Source organism: Mauremys reevesii, linkage group 2 (genome assembly GCF_016161935.1).
Source record: "Mauremys reevesii isolate NIE-2019 linkage group 2, ASM1616193v1, whole genome shotgun sequence".
Classification (NCBI taxonomy): domain Eukaryota; kingdom Metazoa; phylum Chordata; order Testudines; family Geoemydidae; genus Mauremys; species Mauremys reevesii.
In genome coordinates this window covers 104,103,286-104,122,558 of record NC_052624.1, presented here as the reverse complement: position 1 = coordinate 104,122,558, position 19,273 = coordinate 104,103,286, and the positions used below count along the sequence as shown (strand labels likewise).

At 46.5% G+C, this 19,273-nt stretch overlaps 1 protein-coding gene across 10 annotated transcripts in view; it reads left to right on the top strand.

Annotated features, from left to right (window-relative positions):
• The window catches only part of COBL (cordon-bleu WH2 repeat protein), a 287,602-nt gene that overhangs the window by 124,660 nt on the left and 143,669 nt on the right, over window positions 1-19,273 (top strand). For 9 of the 10 annotated variants that reach the window (XM_039522524.1, XM_039522526.1, XM_039522525.1 and 6 more), the window contains 3 exons: window positions 4,795-5,002; window positions 6,237-6,465; window positions 11,137-11,181. In XM_039522524.1, coding sequence (XP_039378458.1) covers window positions 4,795-5,002; window positions 6,237-6,465; window positions 11,137-11,181 — 482 coding nt within the window. Of the gene's footprint in view, window positions 1-1,279; window positions 1,328-4,794; window positions 5,003-6,236; window positions 6,466-11,136; window positions 11,182-19,273 lie in introns of those variants that run through there. The other variant, XM_039522534.1, reaches the window with a different exon arrangement.

Sequence of the window (19,273 nt, the reverse complement as noted above, 5' to 3'; positions counted from 1 at the left end):
CAGCTGTCAGCTCCTCCCCACAAGCCTGGCACTTATGACAGTCTGTGAGAGAGAGAGAGACTCTTCCTTTAAACCCAAAGGAGGACCTTGAACCCTTTACTGTCCAGCCAAAAGCAAGATACACACATCCCATCTTGTATCCGTAATGAGAGAGCTCCAGAAGAGAGTGGCAAGTCTAAATGGCTGACAGCAACCCTGACATAGTATTCTGTGAACAGAGTGCACTTCATGGCTTCCACAGCATATACAACTCCAGCAGGAAGAAGCAAGAGGTAGGAGAGATAACTCAGTGGTTTGAGCATTGGCCTGCTAAACCCAGGGTTGTGAGTTCAATGCTTGACGGGGCCACTTAGGGATCTGGGGTAAAAATCAGTACTTGGTTCTGCCTAGTGAAGGCAGGGGGCTGTACTCAATGACCTTTTGAGGTCCCTTCCAGTTCTAGGAGATAGGTATATCTCCAATTATTAAAGAGATAGAAGAGTTGATTTTCAACATGAGCCAAAGAGAGACCTCTCCAAAATCAAGATAATTGCCTGAAGGCCAACAATGAAGTGCGGTAGGAACCAGTCCACAAGTTACCAGTAACAGTGGTGAGGTGTTCATTGTGGATCCTATTTACAGCAAATGCAGAGATCACTACACTCCTTGTATATTGAAGTACATTGTAATGTACAAAGTGCATTTCCAGTGATAGTGAACTCTGCTTATGGTGAAGTTCTATAGAAAAAAATAATTTTAATACAAAGGGCTTCCACTTCATTTAGTTTGAGTTCTTATCTCTCTGGAAACTGTCATCTATAAGGGAATCTATTCATTCTGCATTTAGTCCACAGACTTCTTTTAGTTCTGTTTTTATTCTGCTGACATTCTGGGGAAATGTTTCAAGTTTCCGTTTTGATAAAATTGCTCTTTGAAGTTGTTCTAACAGTTTTTATCTTTTAATCTGTGGGCTCCTAAATAGTACAGTTGAAGCTTGGGGATGTTTTCCATGGCAGTTTTGAGTATTTATAAGCAGGATGAAACAGGATTGGGCATTGCAGATCTCATCTGAAATACTTACTGTATGTAGTTCCCATCTCCTCTGTACTCAGCAGTTAGCTGGAGAATTTGAAATCAGCTTTCTTCTCTCTCTGCTGGAGTTGAATTAATCTCAAATGATTGACCATAATTTGCCTTTTTCATATCATCTGTATGAAGTCTACTACTTTGTTGGAAATGTGATTGCTGCTAGAAAAGTGCTGATGAACACAATGCATACTTTTAATGAGATACCACAGCATGAGTATTACAGTTGTGTTCTGGAACTGCAATAATTAAGTGCATGAAGGTCAGTATTTTTTTCAGTCTCTATGCTAATTTTTTTTGAATGAAATAGCTTGCATTTTTTAAGATGGCATTTTGTTTGTTAGCCAAACTTGTGTGAATTACTGCTATGCTACGAGTTGCAGAAACACATAATCTTATTTAAATGAAAATGTCTAGTAGCGTATAGAACTTATAATGAGGTGTTATGAATTTAAGTTCTTCCAGATTGTTCTGTTCTCTGAAACAGCAGCAAAAAGGCAGAGAAAACAGCATATGCAAATTCAAAGCATATTTGAAAAGAGAGCTACTTATCACTGTCTATACACAAAGAGGCAAACTGATATCTATATTGCAATGGACAGATATACAACCTCAACCTTAACTATGGATGTTCACTGCTGCACATGTGTGTATGTGGGAATGTGCTGTAGTTCTGCACACGTGTGTGCATATTTCAATGGATTTGTGTATTGCTACATTTGGATGGAGAAACGGTTTCAAAATATAATTATAAATGCTTGAAAATGTGAAATAGTGCACGCATATTAGACAATGGAACTTCCAAATGTACTTTCATAATGATGTACTGCACAAGGGAGCACAGCTATCTAAGGTTTCCCTGAAATGTTTCCCCTCATCATAAAACCACCATGGTTAGATCTTCAGTCTTCTTATTCTTTCCAATAGTGTTCCTCTTTCAGCTATGATCTGATTTTTCAAATTTCCCAGGCTTGTCCGTTTTGCATCTGAGAATGTACTTGGAGCTTTCACAACCCAGACATCTGTAATAGATGATAGAAGAGCAGAGCAGCCTCTCAGACTGTTTCTTGGCTCCTGCTTCAAGGTTGCTGCTCCCTATATCCGGTGCATCCTGGTCGGAAAGTTGGGCTCAATCCCTAACTCCTTTGTCTCACTGCAGAGAGGATTCCTAAACAGCTCCATGCCTGACTTTTAGGAGCTGCCAAAGCAGTTCTTGCAAATTCCCCAGTGACTCCATTAAGTGCCTGCTCCTTGTAGTGCTTGTGAATTAATAGTGTAGTTAAAGGCATAGGCGCCGACTTATATGGGGCTCTGGGGCTTTAGCCCCATGAATAAATCCCAAGCAGGGGCTCTGCCCCACCAATGTTTATTCTCCCCTGATTAGAGCGCCCCCTCCGCCGCTGCCGCCGCCAGGGCTGCCCAGAGCCCTTTAAATCCCAGCCGCGGCCGGGAATCAGAGGGCTCTGGGCTGCCCGCTGCAGCGGGAAGCCCAGAGCCCTCTGATTCCCGGCCGCGGCTGGGATTTAAAAGGCTCTGGACTCCCCGCGGTTGCAGGCAGCCCAGAGCCCTTTAAATCCCAGCCGCGGCTGGGATTTAAAAGGCTCTGCGCTCCCCGCGGTTGCAGGCAGCCCAGAGCCCTTTAAATCCCAGCCGCGGCTGGGATTTAAAAGGCTCTGCGCTCCCCGCGGTTGCAGGCAGCCCAGAGCCCTTTAAATCCCAGCCTCTGTCCGCTGATTGCCCCCTCCCCAGACCCCTGCCCCAACTGCCCCCCAGAACCTCCACCCCCTATCTAAGCCCCACTGGTCCTTGTTCCCCAATTACCCCCTCCCGAGACCCCTGCCCCTAACTGCCCCTTGGGACCTCAGCCCCTATCTAAGCCTCCCTTCTCCTTGTCCCCAACTGCCCCCTCCTGAGACCCCCACCAACTCCCCCGCCAGGACCGCACCCCCTACCTGTCCCCTGATAAACCTCTTAGACTCCCATGCCTATCCAATTGCTGCCTGTCCCCTGACTGCCCCTTCGAACCTCTGCCCCATCCAACGCCCCCGGCGCCGTGTCCCGTGACTGCCCCCCGGAACTCCCTACCTCTTCTCCAACCCCCAAACTGCTTACTGTGCCACTCAGACCAGCGTATCTGGCTCCATGCAGCTCCAGACAGTTGCTGCCATGCTCCCCCATGGAGCCCACAGCCCTCTCCCACCCCCAGCACCTGCCTTCCAGATTTGAACACCTCAAAATTCAGGAGTGCTCAAGCTCGGTTTGGGCAGCTTTTACTTCATTTCTCCCAAATCAGTTTCCCCTGCAAGGTGCCAACTGAAGGTGTTGGAGAACAGAGAGATCAGGTGGCCTCCTAATGCCTGGAAAAGAGACAAAGGCCGGAGGAGGGAGTGTCAGTGCCTGTGCGGACTTCTGGGAAGTGCACGGTGTGGAAGGGGATGCTGTGATGCTTTGGAACATCTCCATACAAAGCCAGTCAGGACTCTGGGGGAGCCTCCTCTCTCGGAGCATACTGTCTCCAGGGCAAGAAGCTTACACCTTCCTGGGTCTGACCTCGGAGCATTCAGCATGCCCTTCCACGTCATGCACTTTCCAAAGTGAGTCTGCCCAGGCTGGTCCTGGGGCAACCAGAGGTCGCTGCACCCCAACTCTGCAGTCAGATGTGACTCTCAGCCAGACAGTAAAACAGAAGGTTTATTAGATGACGGGAACACAGTTTAAACAGAGCTTGTTGGTACAGAAAACAGAACCCCTCTGTCAGGTCCATCTTGGGGGTGGGGAGCCCAGAACCAAGTTCTGGGTCTCTCCCAATTTCCCCAGCCAGCTCCAAACTGACACTCCCTCCTCTGGCCTCTGTGTCTCTTCTGGACAAGGAGGCCACCTGATCTCTTTGTCCCCAACACCTTCAGTTGGCATCTTGCAGGGGAAACTGAGGCACCCACACAGTATTCAGAGAAAATATTAAGAACATTCCCACTTCATCACAACAGATGCAACAAAATATAATACTGTATATTGAAGTAGGCAAGTGCTGCTTCTGACTTTCCACTTTTAATTGACCCTTGTAATCTTGTGGCACTGACGCGTTGTAGCTTCATTTTATATCGGCTTACAGGGCGGGAGTGGGGGGGCACCACCATTTTGGGCCCCACCAAAAATTATACAAACCTGCCGCCTATGGTTAAAGGTGCATAGTGGAAATATGCCTGTCCCCCCAGATGGTGCAGCATCTATGTAGTTTTTCTTGTTTCTTTCTCTCTCACTGAAAAAACATCACCCATGAAGATTACAGATCCCAGACTGAAGCGCTTCTTTTTTATCTGACTGACCAGGTTGCTCCCATCAATGTGGAGCATTGCGTACTGGGACATGTAATCTCTGTCTTCAATAGCATAGAAAGGATGAGGGCCACTGGATTGTAGAACTTTATGGGGGCATTTAGCAGACAAGGTGCACTCTGCCTACCCTTGCTTTATGCTATGAGTACCATTGGATTATGCTGTAAGAGTTCTGGTCTAACTATGTGTCATTAATCAAAGGCTCACAAACACACACACAGCAGTGGGGAAAATATGTGATTTGTAACATTTGAGTCTGTTTTTAACCATCTTGAGGAGGAAGAGTTGAAGTGCTGAACTCGGGACATGTACACAGCTGGGCTGCTGCTTCAGGCCCTATCACCCTGCAGTAAAATGCCTGCAACTGCGATTACAGAGTCTTTTTTCTTTGCAGTAAAGCCGTGATGGATCTGTTGGTGGATTTGTGCAGCCGGTACCACTTGAATCCAGCTCACCATACTCTTGAGTTGAAGGCTTGTGGGATGGAACCTTTGAGTTATAAGCCTAATACTTTGGTTGGGGCGCTGGATGTACAGACAGTACTTCTGAAGGAGAAAGTTCCTGAAGGGAAGACAAAACGACCTCCACCTAGGATCCCTGAGGTCAGTATTGCCCACTGCTAGAACAATGCTATGGGACCATCATTATACTAGTATGACTTCAAGCAGCGATGCTGATTCTCCCTATTCCACCCGCTTTTGTTTTTTATCTTTAAATCAGGATGGGAGAGGCTTGTGTACAGACTGATGCAGTCATCTGTTAAACTGGTAAAGTTACTATTACTCACTCTGGATACTAGCGTTCTGTTGTAGTAATAAGGTTAAATATAGTACTTAAGGCAGATTAAATCATTATGACTCAGAATCTGAAAGGACATTTATGAAATAAAGTTTTTAAACTGAAAATAATCCCTAAAGTGAAGTTTAAGATGTTTCACCTGTTTCCTTTATGTAGTGACTTTGCACATACAGTATATTGTATAAGTAAAAGTTCTTTATCAAGAAGACAACAAACCTTAAACTAAATGGGCGGGAAGACAATAAACCTTAAACCAAATGGAAAGTTTCACCATCTGGGAGAGATTTGAAGCTAACTGTCTTCCAAAGACTTATTGCTTCTCTGAAATATAAACATTAATGGGAATCAGTGCATCTGATCACATTAAAATATCACTGAGGGAGCTACTTATGCACACTGAAAAATGACATTGTTTTAAATAAGCGGTGCTCTGGCCACAGCTCCTTTGCCCTGGCCATGTATCCTGTATAGGCACTGTGAGCAGGGGCGTGGTGTAAGAGCTGCTGTTCTCCACCTGGAGAATCCTTACTTGGCAAGATCTCTTGGATTTATGACCCCTTTAGGCAGGTGTATCAGTGCAAAGGGGCCTTCGTGTGACCCAGAATATGGGCCAAAATTTCTTCCCCCTCTGCTCCTTGAATTAAAATCTTGATTTGCCAGTATCTGGTTTTGGAACAGATTTTTCCCCCCTCCCATTTGATTAACTTTACTTTTCACTCTTCCGCCAGGTATTTACTGTCTATGCTTTGAATGTCATTCAAATATGGTGGTGCTTATTTACGGTAGGATTCCTAATGCACGACTACCTCTGAGTTTTCTCTTATTAAACTGACCTCGTGAATCACTGCTTGGAGATTTTTTAAGATCTTGTCCAATAGCAGGTTTCCCCATTTGAGTCACTAAGTTTGCACTGGAAGGATCAAGGCAAAACAAAAGTCTTCAGTACCTGCTCTGTGTCACTGCAAAGCACGGAGAGGTCGGTGTGGAGACACCCACATAAAGCCTGACAGAGTCTGTCTGTTTCCTTTGCTTTCTCAGAAATCCATGAGGTTGGTAGTGAATTACCTGAAGACACACAAGGCTGTGGTTCGAGTTAGTCCTGAGGTGCCTCTGCATAGCATAATCCCAGCCATTTGTGAAAAGTGTGAGGTCAGTCCAGAGCATGTCGTCCTCCTGAGGGACAATATCACCGGGGAAGAGCTGGAACTTACAAAGTCCTTGGACGAGTTAGGGATAAAGGAACTGTATGCCTGGGACAGGAAAAGAGGTGAGTCTAGATGAACCACATCTGCTATGGCTTTAGTGACATACCAACGGTTACACATGCCACATGATCAGTATTTACATCTTCGTTGCTTTAAAACCAGACTTAAATAGAAGGGTGACATTCATGTCAGCTTTATAGAGCTACTCAGGTTTTATAATCAAGGCCAGTAGCAGCAGCAAGGATAACAGTGCATTCAGCTGCCATCCAGGAGTCCCCAGAATGTAAATAGCGTGACTTGTTCCCAGGCATCATGCCAGTAGAGGCTAACAGCTGTGAAAGAGATGATTGGCTCAGTCTAAACACAAAAGGAGGAGCCTCATTGCCCCTGAGGGCTGCTGTTAACAGGGGCACACAGGGCACTGGTGCTGTACCCAGACAGAGCTGCTCATCCACCTGTGCTGTGACACAGAGAACGAGGGAGAGCTAACATGCCATCATCATGGCAACTGATAGAAATGAGAGGAACAGAAATAGACCAGGGCTTATGAGAAATACTTGCTGCTACATTCCAAAGCAATTCCTCCTATGAACAAAGCTATTTACTGTTAATGAAGAGGAATCAATGAGGTATTTTTATTTAAAATAATGTTCTCTTGTGTTTTCTCTCCTCCTCTAAACAATATTCTAATGCCACCTACCTGGACTTCAGTTTGTTCAGACAGCACTTTGATCAGAGAGTAGAGGTATTAAATATGCTTTAAACCTCTTAGGCTGACACTGCCAAGTGCTATTTTTTTTAACCAACAAAAAGTGATCTTCATTAAAAATTGTTTCTTTCATTTTTCTCTCACTGAGTAGCTCTTCCAACAGAGTTGATGTCATTGTTTATTGTTTAGATAAGGTTGCCACTGCATATGGTGCTAGGCAGTCATATTTTTTATTTATACAGTCATTTATTTACATTGGCATTTGGTCTCTTCTTTCAAATCCGTCCGTTAAATAGCAGTTTTACCCTGAAATGATCTATATTTCAATGAGTTTAGGCTTTTAAGTAAACTAAGTATCTCCTTACCTTTGAAATGGCGAGAGACTCAAAAACGACACTCACAAATTAAAGTGCCACAACTCAAATGCCACTTCTCTTCTATTTAGACATATTTGCAGTGAACCACTTTGGAGCAGCATGTTAAGCATACAGAGTGTTCATCCTTATAACATGGCATATTTCAGAGACCTCTCGCTAGAATGATGAGTCTGGGCCTTCTTAAAACATTTTTCTTTTAATTTAATGTTTGGACCAGAAAAGTGGCAAAGTGCATTGTGTACAATATTGGCCCTAATCAGGGTCACGTTTTTGTACCCGTGAAGAGCCCTACTGAAGCCCATGCTAGATCCAATTGCAGGATTTGAACTATAGGAGCAGACTGTAATGGTACAAATGTTACCCACTGCATAGGTGATTGATACGAGAAATTAAATTTTGTTTCTCAATTAACCATTACATTAGAATGATCTTACATCTGAGCCCAAATGTATTTCTGCAGGATTCATTCTTTTCTGTTGTTTTTTCATATCTACCTGTCTGGGTGTCAGTCCTGAGTAATAAAAAAGAAATAATTTTAGTGGAGTTTCCCCAGGGTGATCCTGCAAACACAATATTTCTTCCCAGGTTTTTCTGGTATCATTTCCCCTGCCCAGTCGCAGTAACCCATTCATTTGGGCTGCAGAATAGGGCCCCATCTCAATTATCAAGTCGACAAAATGGATTGTTCCAGCATCTTATCTCATTAGCAGGAGCCACCTGTAACCCTAAATATGGTATTGGATGTGCTTAAAACACAGACTGTGTGTAAGAGAAAATTCTAGTTGAGTGACTCCACTTCTAAAGTTCTGTTAAGTCTTTTGTTAAAAGAGAAACTGCTTCCACCCGCTTACATCGTTTCTCTTAGAAGTTGAAGCAGTTTCAATAAAGATTAAGAACAGGGGTCGGCAACCTTTCAGAAGTGCTGTGCCGAGTCTTCATTTATTCACTCCAATTTAAGGTTTCGCGTGCTGGTAATACATTTAAATATTTTGAGAAGGTCTCTTTCTATAAGTCTATAACATATAACTAAACTATTGTTGTATGTAAAGTAAATAAGGTTTTTAAAATGTTTAAGAAGCTTCATTTAAAATTACATTAAAATGCAGAGCCTCCCGGACTGGTTGTCAGGACCCGGCAGTGTGAGTGCCACTGAAAATCAGCTCGCTTGCCACCTTCGGCACGCGTGCCATAGGTTGCCTACCCCTGATTAAGAATTAGAACAACAAACCTCTCTACTCAGATAAGTGCACTGTTCATTCTAACAGCAGCCTTGCATGTCCAGTTTCAGGGGGCAAAAAACACCTTTCTTTATAGTGTTTCTGAAGACCAAATATTAAGGGTAATGGATAGTACAGGGGTCAGCAACCTATGGCACGCATGCCAAAGACGGCACACAAGCTGATTTTTAATGGTACGCTGCTGTCTGCTAGGACTTCAGCGTGCCATTAAAAATGCTGTCCAGCCCGCAGGGCCGGCTCCAGGCACCAGCTTATCAAGCAGGTGCTTGAGGCAGCCACTCCGGAGCAGGGCGGCACTTTTAGGTATTCGGCGGCAATTCAGTGGAGGGTCCCTCACTCCCGCTCGGAGCGAAGGACCTCCCGCTGAATTGCCGCAGATCATGATTGCGGCTTTTTTTTTTTTCTTTGGCTGCTTGGGGCAGCTAAACCCCTGGAGCCGGCCCTGCCAGCCCGGCCCGCTCTCCTCTGCCCTCCGCTCCACCTGTGGGGGCAGGAAGCAGAAACATAGGCAAATGGGCAAATGGCCCCACTCTCCCAGCGCGGCAAGCCGGGGGGTCCGCACTCCCAGGCCGGAGTGCCCGGCTGAGCGCAGCAAGCTGCCGTCCCATCCCCACCTTCCCCCCTCCCCTGGAGCCCAGCCGCCGTGTGTGCAGTGGTAAGGGGGTCGGGGATGCGCGCTCCCGCGGGGCAGTGTTTGGCTCTGCGGGGAAGCAGACACGCTCCCTGCTCAACCAGAGCCCTGCCTCCGTGCGCGCAGCGCTCTGAGGGGCGGGGCTGCGCACTCCCGTGGGGCAGCGTATCTGGCTCTGCTTGGAGCCTCATGGTAAAGGGTCTGGGGCTGGGGGGGTTGGATAAGGGGTGGGGGCAGTCAGGGGACAGGGAGCAGGGTGGGTTGAATGGGGGTGGGCTCCCGGGGGGTGGTGGTTGGGGGGAGTCTCTGGAGGGGGCAGTCAGGGAGCAGGGGGGGTTGGATGGGGCCTGGGAGTCCCAGGGTCTCTTAGGGGGGTGGATAGGGGTCAGGGAATTCAGGGGACAGGAAGCAAGGAGGGTCCTGGGGGGGTCAGTCAGGATGGGGGTCTCTGGAGGGGATGGTCAGGGGATAAGGAGCTGGGGGGGTTGGATGAGTCAGGAGTTCTGGGGGTCCTGTCAGAGGGCAGGAGTGTGGAGAGGGGTTGGGGCAGGCAGGGAGCAGGGGGAGGGTTGGATGGGTTGGGAGTTCTGGGGGTCCTGTCAGGGGGTGAGGAGCAGTTGGATAGGCATGGGAGTCCTGGAGGTCTTTCTGGGGGTGGGGGTGTGGATAAGGGTCGGGGCAGTCAGGGGACAGGTAGGGAGTGGGGTCCTGGGGGGGCAGTTAGGGGCAGGGGTCCCAGGAGGGGGTAGTCAGGGGACAAGGAGCCGGGGGGTTGGGATTTCTGAGGGGGTCAGTCACCCAGCCCTCTGCCCTGAATCCTGACCCCCCGCCACACACGCACACACACCCAGCCCTCTGCCCTGAGCCCTGTACCTCCCTCATACATACCCAGCCCTCTGCTTGACTCCTTCACCCCCCCCCCGCCCACAACCCTAGCCCTGACTCTGGCATCCCCACACATACCCAGCCCTCCCACACCCCATGCACCCCCCACATCCCCACCCTGAGCACAAAACGGGAGCTCCTGCACCCCCCTCCTATATTCCCATCTGCACCCCTTGCATCAAATGGGAGCTGCCCAGGTAAGAGCCCCACACCCAAACCTCCTGCCACAACCCTGAGCCCCCTCCCTCATTCTAGCTCCTGGCCAGACCCTTCACCCCCAGCCCTGTGCTCAGTGCACTCCCATCTTCAGCTCAGTGCAGAGAGAGGAAGAGAATGGGCCAGAACCAGGGAGAAGGTAGGTACCCACTGTATGTGGGCAGGGCCGGGACCCCAGACTGGCAGTGGGCTGAGCGGATCCGGCAGCCGGGATCCTGGCTGGCAGGAGCCGACGGATGGAACCCCTGAGCGGCAGTGGGCTGAGCTGCTCAGCCCACTGCCGGTCTGGGGTCTTCGGCCACCGGCCTCGCTCAGCCCACTGCTGGCCTAAGTGAACAGAACTCCTTACCAGCAGCGGGCTGAGCGGGCTGGCGGCGTAAGATGAACATTTTAATGTAATTTTAAATGAAGCTTCTTAAACATTTTGAAAACCTTGTTTATTTTACAATACAACACTAGTTTATTTATATAATATATAGACTTAGAGAGAGACCTTCTAAAAAACATTAAAATGTATTACCGGCACCCGAACTCTTAAATTAGAGTGAATAATTGAAGACTTGGCACACCTCTTCTGAAAGGTTGCCGACCCCTGGGATAGTATCTGTGGTTTACCGGGTGACATGTCAGAAAGTTAATGTGGTTTCTTTTGTCTTCTCATTGCCTGCCTTTTCCAGTTCTTCCATCAAAAACTCAGTCTGAACCTTCTCTAAGCTATAGAGGTACTGTACAATAATGCTTGAGGGAAATCAGTTTCCCCTTCAGGTTGTCTTTAGCATGGCTTTGGTAGCATAACAAAATTGCAAGGTCATGGCATAAAATACTACAGGGAACAGAGTTGTTTGCATTATCTGTTTTATATCATAGACAGTGATTATTTTCAGTACAGATGGACTGCTTCACTTGCCTGCATTTCTGGCCAAAGTGGGAGGAGGGAAAATACATTCGTCATAGAATGGTTTCCATTAAAATGATAATATTTTAAAACCTTATCACATACTGATGCATGGAATCCTGGTAGATGCCTGTAATCTAAAATGTGATATCTGAATTCAGTTCATCTTAAATTCTGATATGTCTCATGATTTCAAAATTCACATATGAGCAAAATGAGAATGTTTTGATTGCCCTGGATGCATTTAACTAATTGGGGTTTACCTGTACTTTATTTTTGAACTGGAAAAAAACATACCGAGATACCCGTGTGTGTGATAATTGTGGATAAACAATGACATTTTAAGTGAGACCACTGTATTAGGGGATGTGTGATGGGTTCCCCCCAGGGTGCCACTTGGAACTGGAGTACCACTGAGGCCCCTGACCCATCAAGGGGTCCTGCATGGGCTCCCTCTCACACCATATTGCTGTGACAAGCTACAAAGTCTTCCAGCCTGCACTTTCACCAGCATACATACAGGGACACATCCAGCTGCGGTTAGAAGCAGGCTCTCTGACCAGCCCCTAAATGGGAAAGCTACTCAGGCACGTACCCCCTCTGGAGTATAAACCCAAAATCATTTCATCTTGTGTTGCACAGGGAACTGTACAGCATAAGCTCATAAAATTTGCCCCTTCCCTCAATGTGGAGAGGAATATGCAACAGTCTTTTGCCCCAAGTTATGATTCCCACACCCTGGTTTAGATAAAGCAAAAACAAGTTTATTAACTACAAAAGATAGATTTTAAGTGATTATAAGGGCTAGCAAGCAGATCAAAGCAGATTACCTAGCAAATAAACAAAAGACGTGAACAAAAATTAATATACTAATTAGATTGGTTATGAATAGCAGATTCTCTCCCTAAGAGATGATAGAAGTAGGCTGCAGATTCTTAAGGAGCAAGCTGTACTTGCTTACAGGTTGGAATCCCTAGGTGTACCATTCACAAGCTAAACATCCCTTTAGTCTGGGTCCAGCACTTTCCTCAGTTCAATCTTTGTTCCTCAGGTGTTTTCAGGAGTCTCCTTGGGTAGGGAGTGAAGCACACCAGATGATGTCGCTCCCCGCCTTATATAGCTTTTGCTTATGGTGGGAACCCTTTGTTTCAAAGCTTGGTTCCCAGACCGGTCTGTGGAAAAACATTGATATCCCAAGATGGAGTCTAGAGACATGTGGTCACATCATGTCTTTGTAGAGTCATAGCAGCCATTACTCAGAGGCTGTCTATAGCGTTCTCAGGAATGCTCCCCAGATGGGAGATAAGCTTCTCCTAAGGCCTGTTGTTTTTTCCTAATGGCCCATTGTCTTGAATAGGTCCTTCCCCATACAGCAATCTAGACTACAAGCATCTTGTGTAGTGGGCATTACCCAGGTGCAACTACATTTGAAATATAGCTACATCGTCAATATTCATAACTTCAGATACAAAAATGATACATGCATACAAATAGGATAATCATATTCAGCAAATCATAACCTTTTCAGTGTCATCTGACATGACTTATCTTGCATAAAATACATTATAATTATGTCATAATCATATCATCATAATATCACTGTGAAGAATAGGGGTACAGTGTCACAAGATGTCTATATTGCAATCACTGGGTATGATTGAATCTTGTGTAGACATACCTGTAGACATCATTGTGATTGTGAGCTTTTCCATTATGCATTTTTGCTTTAGAAACCAATGCCAACTTTTTTTTACAACAACCTGGGAAAAAGATTTGAAACTAAAACATTTTCAGCCATTGATTTCTAAACTGTGCCTGCAAAATATGTGTGCAAACATGTACATACTTGGACATATGTGCATATGTTTAATTTACACAAATGTGAATATTGGCACAACAGGTGCAGGAACTCATTTTGCAAGTCTGTCTAAAATTGCCCAACTTTAGAAAAGTAGTCCTCAGTGTTCTTTTGTGTTTCCTGTATGTGATTCAGAAACAAAAAGTGGGAGTTATTTTCAAATGCATTAAAAAAATTATAAGCACAGTGTTCTGATTCATATTGAGGACCTTGTGTGACTTAAGAGGAAATTTTTGCCCTGAATTCTTTGTTGATGTGAAATAATATACACAATGTCTGAAATCCCATCTCTGTGTAAAATTTTTAAGGGATTTATAATAAAGCTGTTGACAGTCTGTAAATTCACCATGGAAATTACATACTTTGGAAAGCTGATCCATGTGGGACGACCCGGGTGCACCCATACGGGAGTTCCATTGAAATCAAGGGGACTTCTCTGCATCCATGAGATCTGCCCGTGTGCATCTGATTGCAGGACTGAGACCATAGTGTGTGTTTAGTGCAGATGTTCCTTAATAAACATGTATTTCCCTTTCAACTTTTGGGACCAATTGCTCCCATACATTTGCATATAGCTCCCATTAACTCCACTTGGCCGTCAGTCTTTACTTTTAAATATTAAGGGATGGCTTGTGAAGCCCTTATTCACAATGAATCACAGTCTAGCCCTAAGCACGGGGATAGCAATTTCAGACCAATGAATGCAGGCAATGCTTAGTAGTCCATATAGGAAGATATTGGTTAGTTTATTGCTGGTATTTTTGTTGAGCTGGAGGGGCATTTTCTTCTTGGTTCTGTTTTTAATCTGTTAATCATATTTACTCTTCTACTGTGTTTTGGTCTGCTGTATGCACTTAACACCTAACAAAAATGTGATGCTTTATATGACATGCAAAAAGTTTTACAAGAGTCTCCTTTGTGACATGTTTTTTTATGGTTAAAAATAATTTAAGGTCATTTTGCTTATTTTTCATGTTACAAAACAAGCAAGTATTTTTAACTTGTGAATTTTCTCAGTTTGTTAAATCTTCTGCAGACATCAAGACTATTACAACTTGCCAGGAGCTAGAGGACCGCATTTAGGGTCTGATCAATTGCCCACTAAAGTCAATGGGAGAACAACTGCATTGGTTTCAATGAGCATTGGATCAGGCCTTTAAAGTGGCAGAGCAAATGGCTGAGAGGTGGTGAACTATCATTAATCAGAGCTGGGTGTTCAGAGTTGTTCAACTGGTGTATTGAATTCAGCTTCTTGATCTCAGAATGGCCTTTCCTATTGGCTGCTGGCCACGTAATGCAGGGTGGCATCATATTGTTCCTTATACCACGAGCTGCCAGTGAAACAGATGAGTATAGAGCAGTGAATTTTGGGATATGCAATCCCCTAGTCAGCTCAAGGCTGATTTCTGTATCTAAGACATGACAGTCTGGAAGACATGGACTCTCTGGGCTGCATTTGGCTCCTTGGCCACACCTACATCATCTTTCCCCTAAAACAGTGTTTCCCAAACTTGGGACGCTGCTTGTGTAGGGGTTTGTTTACCTGCCACGTCCGCAGGTCTGGCTGACCATGACTCCCACTGGCCACGGTTCGCTGCTTCCAGGAAGCTGCTGGAAGTGGCGTGGGCCGAGGGATGTACTGGCCTCCACTTCCAGCAGCTCCCATTGGCCTGGAGCAGCAAACCGCGGCCAGTGGGAGACACGATCGGTCGGACCTGCGGACGCAGCAGGTAAACAAGCGGCGTCCCAAGTTTGGGAAACACTGCCCTAAAACATCCACAGAAATACCAAGAAAGAGGTTATTAAATGGCACTACTAGTATAGAATCATAGAATCTCAGGGTTGGAAGGGACCTGAGGAGGTCATCTAGTCCAACCCCCTGCTCAAAGCAGGATCAAACCCAACTAAATCATCCCAGCCAGGGCTTTGTCAAGCCTGACCTTAAAAACCTCTGAGGAAAGAGATTCCACCACCTCCCTAGGTAACCCATTCCAGTGCTTCACCACCCTACTAGTGAAAAAGTTTTTCCTAATGTCCAACCTAAACCTCCCCCTCTGCAACTTGAGACCATTACTCCTTGTTCTGTCATCTTCTACCACTGAGAACAGTCTAGATCCATCCTCTTTGGAACCCCCTTTCGGGTAGTTGAAAGCAGCTATCAAATCCCCCCTCATTCTTCTCTTCTGCAGGCTAAACAATCTCAGTTCCCTCAGCCTCTCCTCGTAAGTCATGTGCTCCAGCCCCCTAATCATTTTTGTTGCCCTCCGCTGGACTCTCTCCAATTTATCCACATCCTTCTTGTAGTGTGGGGCCCAAAACTGGACACAGTACTCCAAATGAGGCCTCACCAGTGCTGAATAGAGGGGAATGATCACATCCCTCGATCTGCTGGAAATGCCCCTACTTATACAACCCAAAATGTCATTAGCCTTCTTGGCAACAAGGGCACACTGTTGACTCATATTCAACTTTTCGTCCACTGTAACCCCTAGGTCCCTTTCTGCAGAACTGCTGCCCAGCCATTCGGTCCCTAGTCTATAGCAGTGCATGGGATTCTTCCGTCCTAAATGCAGTACTCTGCATTTGTCCTTTTTGAACCTCATCATATTTCTTTTGGCCCAATCCTCTAATTTGTCTAGGTCCCTCTGTATCCTATCCCTACCCTCCAGCATATCAACCACTCCTCCCAGTTTAGTGTCATCTGCAAACTTGCTAAGGGTGCAGTCCACACCATCCTCCAGATCGTTAATGAAGATATTGAACAAAACCGGCCCCAGCACTGACCCTTGGGGCACTCCACTTGATACCGGCTGCCAACTAGACATGGAACCATTGATCACTACCCGTTGAGCCCGACCATCTAGCCAGTTTTCTATCCACCTTACCGTCCATTCATCCAGCCCAGACTTCTTTAACTTGCTGGCAAGAATACTGTGGGAGACTGTATCAAAAGCTTTGCTAAAGTCCAGAAATAGCACATCCACTGCTTTCCCCTCATCCACAGAGCCGGTTATCTCATCATAGAAGGCAATTAGGTTAGTCAGGCATGACTTGCCCTTGGTGAATCCATGCTGACTGTTCCTGATCACTTTCCCGTCCTTTAAGTGGTTCAGAATTGATTCCTTGAGGACCTGTTCCATGATTTTTCCAGGGACTGAGGTGAGACTGACTGGCCTGTAGTTCCCTGGATCTTCCTTCTTCCCTTTTTTAAAGATGGGCACTACATTAGCTTTTTTCCAGTCATCCGGGACCTCCCCCGATCGGCATGATTTTTCAAAGATAATGGCCAATGGCTCTGCAATCTCATCAGCCAACTCTTTTAGCACCCTCGGATGCAGTGCATCCGGCCCCATGGACTTGTGCTCGTCCAGCTTTTCTGAATAGTCCCAAACTACTTCTTTCTCCACAGAGAGCTGGTCACCTCCTCCCCATACCGTGCTGCAGAGTGCAGCTGTCTGGGAGCTGACCTTGTCTGTTAAGACAGAGGCAAAAAAAGCATTGAGTACACTAGCTTTCTCCACATCCTCTGTCACTAGGTTCCCTCCCTCATTCAGCAAGGGGCCCACACTTTCCTTGACTTTCTTCTTGTTGCTAACATACCTGAAGGAAACCCTTCTTGTTACTCCTAACATCTCCGTCTAGCTGCAACTCCAAGTGTGATTTGGCCTTCCTAATTTCACTCCTGCACGCCTGAGCAATACTTTTATACTCCTCCCTGGTTATTTGTCCAATCTTCCACTTCTTGTAAGCTGTTTTTTGGTGTTTAAGAGGAGCAAGGATTTCACTGTTAAGCCAAGCTGGTCACCTGCCATATTTACTTTTCTTCCTACACATCGGGATGGTTTGTTCCTGCAGCCTCAATAAGGATTCTTTAAAATACAGCCAGCTTTCCTCGACTCCTTTCCCCGTCATGTTATTCTCCCAGGGGACCTTGCCCATCAGTTCCCTGAGGGAGTCGAAGTCTGCTTTTCTGAAGTCCAGGGTCTCTGTTCTACTGCTCTCCTTTCTTCCTTGTATCAGGATCCTGAACTCGACCATCTCATGGTCACTGCCTCCCAGGTTCCCATCCACTATTGCTTCCTCTACTATTTCTTCCCTGTTTGTGAGCAGCAGGTCAAGAAGAGCTTTTCCCCTAGTTGGTTCCTCCAGTACTTGCACCAGGAAATTGTCCCCTACACTTTCCAGAAACTTCCTGGATTGTCTGTGCACTGCTGTATTGCTCTCCCAGCAGATATCAGAGTGATTAAAGTCACCCATGAGAACCAGGGCTTGTGATCTAGCAACTTCTGTTAGTTGCTGGAGGAAAGCCTCGTCCACCTCATCCCCCTGATCTGGTGGTCTGTAGCAGACTCCCACCACGACATTACCCTTGTTTTTCATACTTCTAAATTTAATCCAGAGACTCTCAGGTTTTTCTGCAGTTTCATACTGGAGCTCTGAGCAGTCATACTGCTCTGTTACATACAACGCAACTCCCCCACCTTTTCTGCCCTGCCTATCCTTCCTGAACAGTTTATATCCATCCATGACAGTACTCCAATCATGTGAGTTATCCCACCAAGTCTCTGTTATTCCAATTACATCATAATTCCTTGACTGTGCCAGGACTTCTAGTTCTCCCTGCTTGTTCCCCAGGCTTCTTGCATTTGTATATAGGCATGTAAGATAACTCACTGATCGTCCTAGTGTCCCAGTATGGGGCTGGAGCCCTCCCCTCTTGCACTCACCTACTTGTGCTTTCTCCCGATATCCCACTTCCCCACTTACCTCGGGGCTTTGGTCTCCTTCCCCCGGTGAACCTAGTTTAAAGCCCTCCTCACTAGGTTAGCCAGCCTGCTTGCAAAGATGCTCTTCCCTCTCTTCGTGAGGTGGAGCCCGTCTCTGCCTAGCAATCCTTCTTCTTGGAAGACCATCCCATGGTCAAAGAATCCAAACCCTTCTCTCCGACACCATCTGCGTAGCCATTCGTTGATTTCCATGATTCGACGGTCTCTACCCTGGCCTTTTCCTGCCACAGGGAGGATAGACGAGAACACCACTTGCGCCTCAAACTCCTTTATCCTTCTTCCCAGAGCCATGTAGTCTGCAGTGATACGCTCAAGGTCATTCTTGGCAGTATCATTGGTGCCCACGTGGAGAAGCAGGAAGGGGTAGCGATCTGAGGGCTTGATGAGTCTCGGCAGTCTCTCCGTCACATCGTGAATCCTAGCCCCTGGCAAGCAGCACACCTCTCGGTTTTCCCGGTCAGGGTGGCAGATAGATGACTCAGTCCCCCTGAGGAGAGAGTCCCCGACCACCACCACCCTCCTCCTCCTCCTGTTGGGAGTGGTGGTCGTGGAACCCCCATCCCTAGGACGGCGCATCTCATGCCTTCCAATCAGTGGAGTCTCCTTCTGCTCTGTTCCCTCAGATGTATCATCCACTCCACCCTCTGCACTAGTACCTGCGGAGAGAACATGAAAACGGTTGCTCACCTGCATCTGTGTTACTGGTACATGGACATTTCTGGTACTCTTTCCTCTTCTGGAAGTCACATGCCGCCAATTATCCTCACTGGCCTTCTGTCCCCTCTGCATAGCCTGCTCTGAATCTTCAGAACATTGTGCCTGCTGAAGCTGATCCTGACGTCTATCCAGGAAATCCTCATTCTCTTTTATGGAATGCAGGATTGATATTCGTTTCTCCAGACCTTGAATCTTCTCTTCCAATATGGAGATCAGCTTGCACTTTGTACAGACAAAGTCGCTCCTATCCTGTGGAAGGAAGACGAACATGGCACATCCTGTGCAGGTCACAACAGCGGATCGCTCAGCATCCATAGTCTCTTCCTTCTAAGAGCTTCCTTACTTGTGGCAGACGCTACTCAACAAAACCTGCAAGGGGGGGCCTCAGTAGGCTCTCTCCAGGCGAACTCCCAGGCAAACTCCTTCTGTTTGCCTCTCTGCTGTTCAGCTGGTTTGCAGCTGACTGCCTTTTTATAACAGTCAGGCCCAGCTGGAACAAAGCACTCCCAGGTCACACTGGTCAAACAAGCAATCAAACAATCAAGCACACAGTCAAA